Source organism: Podarcis melisellensis (assembly GCF_964234715.1).
Source record: "Podarcis melisellensis genome assembly, chromosome: 8".
In the NCBI taxonomy this organism is placed as follows: domain Eukaryota; kingdom Metazoa; phylum Chordata; class Lepidosauria; order Squamata; family Lacertidae; genus Podarcis; species Podarcis melisellensis.
Window position 1 is genome coordinate 5885212 of NC_138540.1, and position 12000 is coordinate 5897211.

The 12000-nt window shown below is 47.7% G+C and overlaps 1 protein-coding gene across 1 annotated transcript in view; it reads right to left on the minus strand.

The window, feature by feature from the left end:
* CDS2 (CDP-diacylglycerol synthase 2) overlaps positions 1-12000 on the minus strand; it is a 43143-nt gene that overhangs the window by 5556 nt on the left and 25587 nt on the right. Inside the window, exons 3-9 of the mRNA XM_081922561.1 lie at positions 11126-11222; positions 9723-9820; positions 9205-9344; positions 8902-8960; positions 5889-5971; positions 2930-3017; positions 2153-2221 (exon numbers count right to left, since the gene is read on the minus strand). Of these exons, the coding sequence (XP_081778687.1) occupies positions 2153-2221; positions 2930-3017; positions 5889-5971; positions 8902-8960; positions 9205-9344; positions 9723-9820; positions 11126-11222 (634 nt within the window). The remainder of the gene's footprint in view (positions 1-2152; positions 2222-2929; positions 3018-5888; positions 5972-8901; positions 8961-9204; positions 9345-9722; positions 9821-11125; positions 11223-12000) is intronic.

Below are 12000 nucleotides of genomic sequence, written 5' to 3' on the forward strand. Positions count from 1 at the left end.
CCAAGGAACTCTGATATGAATCACAGCGGAGCTGGAAGGGCCATTTAGTCCGAGCCCCTGCAAGCAGGAATGAGAGCTAGAGAATCCCTGACAGGTGGCCTGCGAGGTGTCCCAGAGCTTACAGGGTTAATAAAATGACATCACATACGAATGTGAACTTACTTTTACTTTCTGTTTTGGCTGCAAAGGAGAGGCAACATGTCATTGCTCTCTCCTGGATGACTTACTGTTTTGCTAAGGTAAAGGTAAAGGGACCCCTGACCATTAGGTCCAGTCGTGGCCGACTTTGGGGTTGCGGCACTCATCTCGCTTTACTGGCCGAGGGAGCCGGTGTACAGCTTCCGGGTCATGTGGCCAGTATGACTAAGCCGCTTCTGGCAAACCAGAGCAGCACACGGAAATGCCTTTTACCTTCCCGCTGGAGCGGTTCCTATTTATCTACTTGCACTTGGACGTGCTTTCGAACTGCTAGGTTGGCAGGAGCAGGGACTGAGCAACGGGAGCTCTCCCCGTCGCGGGGATTCGAACCGCCGACCTTCTGATCAGCAAGTCCTAGGCTCTGTGGTTTAACCCACAGCGCCACCCGCGTCCCGTTACTGTTTTGCTGCTGTACATTAAAGCTTCGTAGAATAGAAGCTGTGTACGAGAGTTTTACTGCCATGATGCTAAATCCTTACACACAGGCACACTGCTACCGAAGAAACCCTGCCGTAGCCGGGAGAAGTGGAATGACTCAGCACCGGGCAGCGAAAGCGTGCTGGGCGCCATTGCATTTCCTGAAGAAGATGGGTCCGACAGTCAAAACAGACAAGTTGGTTCCCGGTTTCAGTGAACATGGTTATCCAACCTCTGTTTGAAAACTTCCAGTGAAGGAGAGTCCATCAGCAACCAATGAAGTCTGTTCCATTGTCAAATCACTCTTCCAAGCAGAATACAGTGGTACCTCGGGTTAATTCGTTCTTGAGGTCTGTTCTTAACCTGAAACAGTTCTTAACCTGAGGTAGTTTAGCTAATGGGGCCTCCCGCTGCCACCACACAATTTCTGTTCTCAGCAAAGTTCTTAACCCGAGGTACTATTTCTGGGTTAGCGGAGTCTGTAACCTGAAGCGTCTGTACCCCAAGGTACCACTGTATTCTTAAAGGTTATTTAAAATCTCCTTTCTTGTCATTTGAATCCACTGGTTCAGGACCTACGCTCTGGAGCAGCAGAAAACAAGCTTGCTCTGTCTTTCATGGGACAGCCCTTCGGATATTTATTTTAAGAGGACCAGCTGGATGGCTAGGAGCATGGCTAGACAAACTAAGGCCCAGGGGCTGGATCCGGCCCAATCGCCTTCTAAATCCGGCCCACGGAAGGTCCAGGAATCAGCATGTTTTTACATGAGTAGAATGTGTCCTTTTATTTAAAATGCATCTCTGGGTTATTTGTGGGGCATAGGAATTCGTTCATCTTTTTTTCCCTTAAAAATATAGTCCGGCCCCTCACAAGGTCTGAGGGACTGTGGACCGGCCCCCTGCTGAAAAAGTTTGCTGACCCCTGACTAGGAGCCTTGGGAACCAGACATGACAGAAGTGTGTGAATTATTTCTTTCAGGCTCTGACCCCAAATATTATTGTTGTATCGGATAGCTAGTTGGGTGTTTCAGTTCTGGATTCCTGAACTGAATTACTATTATTATCAAAATGGTTGCTCTTTTTTTTTTGCCACAGCAACTCCAAGTGACTTACAATATCTGAAGCAAAACAAGCACCACCCACATAAAAACATCCTACCCAGGCAAAAAGATAGTTACAAGACAAAGTTCAGGTTGAAGAGGAAAGTTTTTGCATGGCGCCAGTAGCCCCCCCCCCATGGGGCGAGCATTCCAGAAATGAGGAGCCACCACTATAAAGGCCCGTTCTCATGTTGCCACCCTCCGGGAGCACAAGGAGAAGGGCCTCAGGTGATGCTTGTATATTCACAAAAGCAGGCTACTATTCAGAGAAGTTCCTGGGAGGTTGACGGTGCTCTGTGGGGCAGGCCCATCGCCCTCAACAGGCCCCAGACTTCTACCATCCATCTCCATCAGGCTGCTCTATGGGTAACACTGCCTCTTGCTCTGAGGCCCAACACAACTTTTATTCTTAGCCAAAAAGGAAAGAAGCAACTTACTAGCAGGCCGAACACCACGGTGGCAAAGAACCCTCCAATAAAGCCTTCCCAGGTCTTCTTTGGGGAGAGCTGCAGATACAGGAACAGGCAAGAACGTTAAAAGGGAGGAGCTGCAGAAGTCTCCATAAACACATCAGACGGGACAGAAGTCCCAAAACTAAGTTTTGTTTCAAAGTGTTGGTGCTGACCTTTAAAGCCCTAAACGGCCTCGGACCTGAAGGAGCGTCTCCACCCCCATTGTTCTACCCGGACACTGAGGTCCAGCACCGAGGACCTTTTGGTGGTTCCCTCACTGCGAGAAGCCAAGTTACAGGGAACGAGGCAGAGGGCCTTCTCGGTGGTGGCACCCGCCCTGTGGAACGCCCTCCCGCCAGATGTCAAAGAGAACAACAACTACCAGGCATTTAGAAGACATCTGAAGGCAGCCCTGTTTAGGGAAGCTATTAATGTTTGATGCATAACTGTATTTTAATATTTTGTTGGAAGCCGCCCAGAGTGGCTGGGGAAGCCCAGCCAGATGGGCGGGGTATAAATAATAAATTATTATTAGTGTTGGGGAAGGGCCATAGGTCAGTGGCACATCTGCCTTGCAGACAGAAGGACCCAGGCTCCAACTCTAGCATCTAACGCAGCTCTCTACACTCCTGTGCTCCAGCCAAACACACTCCACACACTCACACAGCACAACCAGGCTGGATGCCCTGGCAGGCATTCAAACCCAATGCCGAAAACAGCTTTTCCTAAGGTTTGTTCATCCATCTCGATACCAGAACCCACCTTAATCAGCGGAGTGCGTCCAAAGAAGAAACCGAACATGTAGGCCATGATGTCGTTGCAGATGACACATGAAATTGGGACGATAAACCTAGATAGCGGGGAAGGGAAAAAGACCTAGATAAACCACTCAAAGGACCTGTCTGGATTGGAGAGAAAGACACTTGACGACAGCAAGGGGCAGGCAGCCCACAGCTGTGGCTCAGATCTAGAGATCTCCTTGCCAGCAGGGAGTTCTAACAGCTAATTTAGAAATCGCACTCTGGAAGCCTGTCCCCTGATGGGTGGATGAATGCGTTCGTTTGAACCAGCAGACGCCATTTCAATCAGCAAAACTCCCCCTCCTAATAGTGCTTTCATAATTTCATTTTATAGAAAGAACTCCTGACGCACATTAAGGGCCCAGAGCTTCTCTCGAACCTCAGTTTAAATGAGAATTTACATGCTGGTAAGGAGATCTTTCGGCTTTCAGAAACCACAAGTATCATTCAAGTGTATGGATTTTCACACCCCTCCCCTTGGTTATTTTCAAAGATATTAGCTGCCAAAGCTAGATTTTGCTTTTCTGTTCTAAACACGTCTCTGCAATTTACATGATGGTTCCAAGAAGTATTTGGATAGTTACCATTATCATTCAGGGACTAACTATACATGATGCTAAAGGCTACAGCTGGAACCTCTATTTGCCCTGAAAGGAAATTTCCCACTAGTGTCCAGAGGGATTCTCCCCAACCCCTGCAAATACTGCTTTTGTGGGAAGAGTTTTTTCCAGGAAGGATACTGTTAAATTCTCTCTCCCAACATTTATTAGCTTGCCTTCCCAAACCCCTTGCTGATGCATTTTTTTAAGGTTGACATTTCTGAATGTCATGCCTAGTTTGGCCTTTAGTTGCTATGTTTTCACTTAAAGGGTGTGAATATTGGTTTGATCTGCAAAAAAAAAAAAAAAAAAAATATCCTGCCAGTGGCTGCATTTGCAATGCTGACTGACAAGCTACGCTAAATGTATTTTGATAGCCATGTTACAGATAGCTCCCTTGCTATATGCCAAAACCATCCTTATCCTCTGGACAAATGAAATTACAATTTATGCAAAAGTGAGAGCCAGCTGAAAAGACACTGGTTGTGGGAACCTTGATGTGTTATCATTTCATGCTGGCATGGTTTCAATGGTTATTAATTGTTCTGGCACCTGGCAAAATGAGAATGATCTCCCTCCAACTGTGAGTGTTTCACTCTGAGATAGCCGTTAGGACAGGTTAGCCCAGTGTTTCCCAAACTTTTTTGGGCAACGGCACACCTGTTTACTGAAAAAAAATCTCACGGCACACCACCATTAAAGCCCCGCCCCGTGACGTCCCTCCCCCTTGCCGGGGAACCTCCAAGCTTTGGGGGTGGGAGGAGGCAGCAGAGCGAGGGACTGAGGGACGGCGGCAACTGAGGCGGCGGCGGCTGTTGTGGTGGTGGCGGCGATAGCGGGCGGAGGAGGGGGCGGCGGCGGGGCTTGAGGAGCCGTCGCCGGGAGTTGCTGCTGCTGTTGTTGCTGCTGCTGCCCGGACATGCCGGCCTCCTCCTCCTCCGCTGTCTCGCGCTCCTCCCTTTTGCACGCGCTGCCCCGCCGCTCGGCACCACCACCGCGGAGCCGCCCCCGGCTCGACGCGGATCCTCGCCGCCGCCGCCTCTCACCGCCCGACTCGCCCGCCTCCCTCCCACGGCACACCAGCCAATGTCTGACGGCACAGTAGTGTGCCGCGGAACACCGGTTGGGAAACACTGGGTTAGCCAATGGATCTATTTGCGGTGGGGGTGGGGGGTGGGATTCCTGATAGGCTGAATTATCCCAGAAGATAATCTGGAGAATTGGGACACATGGACCAGGTCTCACATTAGGTGACGGCACCATTTGGGCCTCTCCTAGACGGACCGAGTTGGAGAAGTAGACCGTGGGCCCCAAGGGGGTCTTTGCAGTTTTTCAAACAGCTGGCGGCTTCATTTAGGCCACCAAGCATGCAATTTGTTAGGGAACGGAGTAGGAAGCCTGTCCTAGATGGGGTTAAAAGTAAAGGGACCCCTGACCATTAGGTCCAGTCGTGGCCGACTCTGGGGTTGCGGCACTCATCTCGCTTTATTGGCCGAGGGAGCCGGAGTACAGCTTCCAGGTCGTGTGGCCAGTATGACTAAGCCGCTTCTGGCGAACCAGAGCAGCGCACGGAAACGCCGTTTACCTTCCCGCCGGAGTGGTACCTATTTATCTACTTGCACTTTGACGCACTTTTGAACTGCTAGGTTGGCAGGAGCAGGGACCGAGCAACGGGAGCTCACCCTGTCGCAGGGATTCGAACTGCCAACCTTCTGATCGGCAAGCCCAGAGGCTCTGTGGTTTAACCCACAGCGCCACCCGCGTCCCTGTCCTGGATGGGGTTGCACTCCCCTAAAAGAGCAGGTGTGCAGCCTGAGGACAGAAATGATGGAGACCACACAATTCAGGTTGCAAGGGCATTTTCAGACAAGAAGCTTTAGTCGTCTCTGGGCCTCTCGTGCGCTATTAATTCAGAACCGGTCTTATGCTGGCCTTACAAATCAGATTGAAGCAAGAGCTGAACTTTAAGCCTCATGCAGGAAAATGCCCGAAGCGTACCTGCTTTTTTGCTGAGCAGAGAGCAGTTCCTGTGCAAGGCCCACTGAGTGGCTGCCTCAGATTTAGAAAGAGCACATGCATGCACAGCAAAGCGGACTAGGATTCCTCCTTTTTGCCTGGTTAATGCCAGGAAAACTCCCCCCAGATCTCATCATGCCAACCCAAACAGTTGCCCCAAGGCATGAGCCAGCGGCCCACTGATTCCTGCTCCTACTAGTGACGCCCCATGCAAGAGGCCTGTCCCCATGCTATGTTCTTTGTCCTTCAAGGCAGCCCGGCGGCCTGCGCTACACAGCAGAAAGTCAGTAAGCAGCACCAACTCACCAGATCATTCCTTCAAACAGGTTGTGAATGATGAGGTGGGACTGGGTAACAACTATTAGCAAAGTCACATGGGTCCAGCCAAACTGGAAAGAAAGAACAGCATGCAATCCAGTTTGCAGGGGGCAAAAAACAACATTTCTCAAAAACACACACCAAAATGCTGATTAGAGAGAGAGAGAGAGAACATCAGGGAATTTGCCACCCCACGTTCCACAATGATAGGCACAGAGTTAGCAAAAAGACCACACACACGGCTGATTGTCTCTAGTCTGCAATCGACGGAGCCCCTTCCCAAACTGCTCATCGCTTCCCAGGAGGTCCACTGTCCATGCCTTTCTTGCAAACAAAAAACCAAAGGTCCACCCACCATTCATTCTCCCATGCAGACCAGATCCAAATATTTCTGCATCCTCAGGCTTCTGATCAGCAATTCAGCTGTTGAGAGAGGCCTTGTTTTGAACTGAGCAAACGTGAGGTCCAGAGATCTTGTTGGACCGCTCCCCCCATCACCCCCAGCCAGCATGGCCAGTGATCAGGGATGATGGGAGGTGGAGTCCAGCAACATCTGGGCGGTCACCCCCAGAGCAACGTTGGCTCTGCCCACTGAATCCTCCCACACAATCTGAGACACGGGCAAAGCACTCCATAGCCATAGGCGCCGACTCCATGGGGCCTGAGGGGGCCCGAGCCCCCTCAAAAATTCGTTTGGGGGGCTCTGCCCCCCAATAATTTAAGAAAATTATTAGTTATATTATGCTTTGTAAAATCACAAAATTATGTTGGTATTTTTTATTTTCCTTGTTTGACGATAGTTACCTTTTAAAATACATTCAGTAATGAGTTAAAACAAAGCCACTCCCGATCTAGAGAGGGGGTGGGGTTGCGGGCTCCCAACCCATCAACAATCTCGCGGGGCTGGCGTCAGCCCCGCGAGAAGCAGGGATTCCCCCTAGCTCATTAATATTCACCGCCCACGGCGGCAGCCAATCGGCTGCCGCAAAGGGCGGGCCCTCACAGGTTCACTTAAGGTCGGGGCAGCCCGGGGCTCGCCCCTTTCGTTGCCCCAGCAGCAGTGGTTTGGAGGTCTTGGGCCCCCCCAATATTTTTTCATAAGTCGGTATGGGCCCCGCCCCCCCAATATTTTTTATAAGTCGGCGCCCCTGTCCATAGCCCCTTCCTCTCCAGCAGAGGCCCAGGGAGGGTCTTTCCTTTAGCTTCTCACAGCCATGGCCTGAGCCTTTGGTTGTGCCCGGGGGTCGGCAGATGGCGGTGCTGAAGGGTTGGCCTGGCCAAAGCCACAGTAATAGAAGTGGGAACATTTGCTGCCCCTTCACAACCTTATACGTTGTGTATTATTAATCTAGTTATAAAAACATGTGTGTGGCTCTGTGGCATTAAAAAAAACAACATAGTTTACAGTGGTACCTCGGTTTACGAACTTAATCCATTCTGGAAGCCCGTTCTTAAACCAAACCCGTTCTTAAACCGAGGCGTGCTTTCCCTAATGAGGCCTCCCGCTGCCGGTGCCCTTCCACCATTCGGATTCTGTCCTTACACTGAGGTAAAGTTCTCAAACCAAGACACGCTTTCCAGTTTTGCGGAGTTTGTAAACCAAATCGTTCTTAAACCGGACTGTTCTTAAACCGAGGTACCACTGTACGGCAATAAAAATACAAAACTGTTTAATAAAAATCATTTAAGAATTTAAAACAGACACCAATAAACCCATTGCAGGGTTTCTTAATTGCCTACAAAGGCCTGGCAGAATAGAAATGTTTTCTGCGGGCGTTCAAAAGTTGGCACAGGAGGTGCCTGCTGTATCTCTAGTGGCAGAGAGTTCCACAGGACTAGGCCGGTGACACTAAAGGTCAGTTCCTTGCTGTTGTCAAATGAGCCTCACCAACTCTGGGAATGACCAGCAATGATCTTGGTCATCAAGCTAGGATATGAGGGTTGAGAAGGTTCCTGAGGTAGTCTGGGCCTAAGTTGTTCCAGGCTTTGTAGATTAATACAAGAACTGTGAACCTGGCTCAGTAGTAGATGGGCAGCCAGCACAGATGCTTCAACCAGGGTCCCACATGTTATTGGCCAGAAGCTGTGATCAGCAGCGTATCCACTGCATTCTGCATCACCTGGAGCTTTCAAACAAGACCCAAGGGAAGCCCCACGAAGAGCACGTTGCAGTAATCCAGCCCCGAAATTACCGAGGCATGGACTACATCCATAATTTGGGCACTGGGATGGTCATCTTCAAGCCTGAGTTTACCTGGACACTCATGTTTAATTAATTCATGCTGAATCCATTTGTGTATTAGCATACATTTTCAGGTGTTTAAGAAGATTTAAAGGTAAAGGGACCCCTGACGACTCTGGGGTTGTGGCTCTCATCTCGATTTATTGGCCGAGGGAGCCGGCGTACAGCTTCCGGGTCTTGTGGCCAGCATGACTAAGCCACTTCTGGCAAACCAGAGCAACACATGGAAACGCCGTTTACCTTCCCACTGGAGCGGTACCTATTTATCTACTTGCACGTGCTTTCGAACTGCTAGGTTGGCAGGAGCAGGAACCGAGCAACGGGAGATCAACTCGCGGGGATTTGAACCCCCAACCTTCTGATCAGCAAGTCCTAGGCTCTGTGGTTTAACCCACAGCGCCACCCATGCCCCTCTTAAGATGATTTAGGCTATTGCAAAATAAACTTTTAAGACTGGCAGGAGTTGTGGGCCTCCCCGTTCTTCAATCCGTTGTTCACACAGGAACATGTAAAGTTGTAGGAACATGTAAAGGAAATATGTAAAGTGTTGTAAGGAATGCAAAAAAAAAGAAAAAAGCTTTCTTCAAGCTGGTACCCTCCAATGGCCACGCTGGTAAGGGCTTGTGGGAGTTGTAGTCAAAACATCTGGAGGGCATCAAAGGCAAGATAAGAACAGCCTGCTCCTTTTCATCTCTCTCTCTCTGTCTCTCTCTCTCCCTTCACAAGCTATTAACTCTGAAAAGAGAAAATCTCTCTTACCATGTAGAATTGGAGTCGATAGTGCTTTTTGACGAGGCTCAGAACAAACATGCAGAAGCCTGAGAAATAGAGAAATTAATTAAATGAGAAGCCAATGTTCCTCCACTTCAGAACATCCTGGCCAATCACAGTGGTGGCCTCAGACCAAGTGGGCGATTGGGCTAGACTGTGCTTCTATCAAAACATGGCACCCAATGAGAAAAGGACACCGTGTCTCCATATTGCTGCCTGCCTCCAGGAATCCTTGAAGAACCCACTTCAAGTGCCATTAAGTCCCGAATGTGAGACCAGAGTCCCGCTTACCTGTTAAGTAGAGGGCAAAGGAAATGAAGCGGTGATATTTGCTGAGGATCCTCAAGGGCTCCTCCCTCTGGACCAAAGTGAAGAAATAATCCGTCACGGTTTCCCCATAAAAGAAGTAGTTCACACAGAGCAGGAAGTACCTGAAAGAATATATGGCATCTTTTCAGAGAGGCTGCTAAGGCTTCTTTCATGAGAAATACGTCAACCAAATTGGGAAAGTCTTCCTCAACCGGTTGAATGAGCTGATCAAGCTACAAATCGAATCCTGGTGTTGGAAAACACAGGAGCCTTGATTTATATTGGTTCCTTTTCCTTATTGTTTACTGTTTGCTTTCTATATGGTATGATACATTGCCCCGCACTGTTGGGTAACAGTCATAAAGGAAAATGTTAACATCAGCAGCCACCTTGAGCTGTTTAGAAGAATAGAGCTGCGTAGAGATATCCTCATGGAAAACAAGGAAACCAGACTTCTTCTAGAGCTTAACTCAGATAGCACAAACTCTGATTCCACTTACCAACTTAGGGTTCTGAACCAGGGCAGCTCGTAGGAGTGATAAACGTTGTAACCGATGGTGATGATCTCCTGGAAGCACTTGATCTGCACGCACATCACCTGAGAGACAGACAGACAGCAGCAGTGGTCTTTGGGGTCTCAAATTTCCTAAGTGCCCTGTACGACACCAAAATTTGGCACTCACAACTTCTATTCTACATCATGCTGTACTGTTTTTAACACTGATTGGGAGCCGCCCAGAGTGGCTGGGGAAACTCAGCCAGATGGGCGGGGTATAAATAATAAATAATAAATTATTATTATTATTATTATCATAGTTGTGGTGCCCCTGAGACTCTGCGCCCAGTGCGACCAAACCAGTCATGCTCCCCTAAATATGCTTTTGCAGACAGACAGACAGACAGCAGGGGGGCATGATAAATTTCCAGGCCACTTCAAGAGAACAATAAGCATTCTTGCATTTATTTTTTTGTATTTATATATTACACTTATATCCCATGCTGTTCTCCAAGGAGCTCAGTGGATGGCTCTCTGCTTGTGGAATTATCTCCCCACAGAGGCCTGCCTGGAGCCTTCAGTACATAGAATAGAATTTTATTATTATGGTCACAGACCAGTTCCGGCTCACTTACAATATCAGGAAAATCATAAAACACAACAGGAATACACTGGATTGCAATTGGGAGACAATTCAGATATATCGGCAGTTTAAAAAAATATATTAAATCTTGATCACTAAAATATAATCTAAAATTATCATTTAAAACCTTAATCATTTTGGTAGTACAGCTTGTTCCCTAAGTTTTATGGCAGTCGCACAGATTTTGGCCCCCCTTAGCGTGATGTCTAGATACTTGTCCTCTACCAGGAGTTTTAGAAATTGAAGTTCAGACCCATTTGGAGATTTTGTATAACAGGAGTGATAAATACCGAGCGTCTATCCCCGAAGAAACGGCAGCATAACAAGACATGAGAGACAGGTTCTACCTCCATCAAGCCGCAGGGGCAGACTCGTTCCACATATGCTTTACCCTCGAATCTGCCCTGCAATAAGGCAGATGGCAGCACGTTGAATCTAGCGAGGGTAAATGATCGTCTGTATTTGGGTATCTGTAATTTTGACAAATAATTTGCTGGAGTAAATCCTCTCCCGTTATCTTTTATTGCTGGGTGTTTATTCATCTCGCTCACGTGGCATTGCAGTTCCACATCCCAAATTTGTTGACGGATTCCTTTAGTACATAGTTTTGGGCTCCGGACAAAAGCATTCCTCTTTCCCCACGGCCTTTTAAACTCGCGAGGAGGTGGAATCCAGCCCTGCCTTCTGGCAAGAGGAGGCCATTACCGAACCCCGAGGCCTCCATCGGGAAAAGATCAGCTTCCAGAAAGACGGCAAAGACTTACGATCACCATCAAGACCATGGGTCCCAGGTAGATGATGATGAAGAAAAAGACGATCATCGCCAGAGTCAGGATCCCTCTCACCCACCAGTTCTTCCATCTGCAGAGGAAGGAAAGCATCAAAAGAGGTCAGGGATTCCTTGGCTGTGACTCCTACATTGTAGGGGGGTGGACCAGATTGGTATCTCTCCAACTTAACAACCGTTTGAGTCCCGGGTGGATAAAAAAACAATGATTAAAAAAAACAAACAGTTTTTTAAAAAAAATTTAAATCAGATTTTTAAAATGAAATGTTTTTGGAGGAAAAATCTTTCTAAAGATAATTTTCTATTTAAGTTACATTATATAGTGGTACCTCAGGTTACATATACTTCAGGTTACGTATACACTTCAGGTTATACACTCCGCTAACCCCCAAATAATGCTTCAGGATAAGAACAGAAATCATGCTCCGGCGGCGCGGCGGCAGCAGGAGGCCCCATTAGCTAAAGTGGTGCTTCAGGTTAAGAACAGTTTCAGGTTAAGTACAGACCTCCGGAACGAATTAAGTTCTTAACCCGAGGTACCACTGTAGTCAAAAGGCTATCCATCAGGAAATAAGGATTTGTTTAAAGTTTTTCATCTGCGCTAAAGCTCAGTCTAAGTTTTTTTTTTTTAAAATCATTTAACTACATTGGTTAACAAACATGGATACATATGCTATAACGTTATTGTTTTAGTTAAATAAATTGTTTAAATTATTATTAAGGAGATTATTTTTCTCCTTCCAACAAAGTACAGTAGAAAAGTTGTCCAAATATAAACAATCATTTCATTATTATCTATGTATTTCTGATAGTATAACAAAGCAGTAATTTTTGATAATAGATGTAAAAACT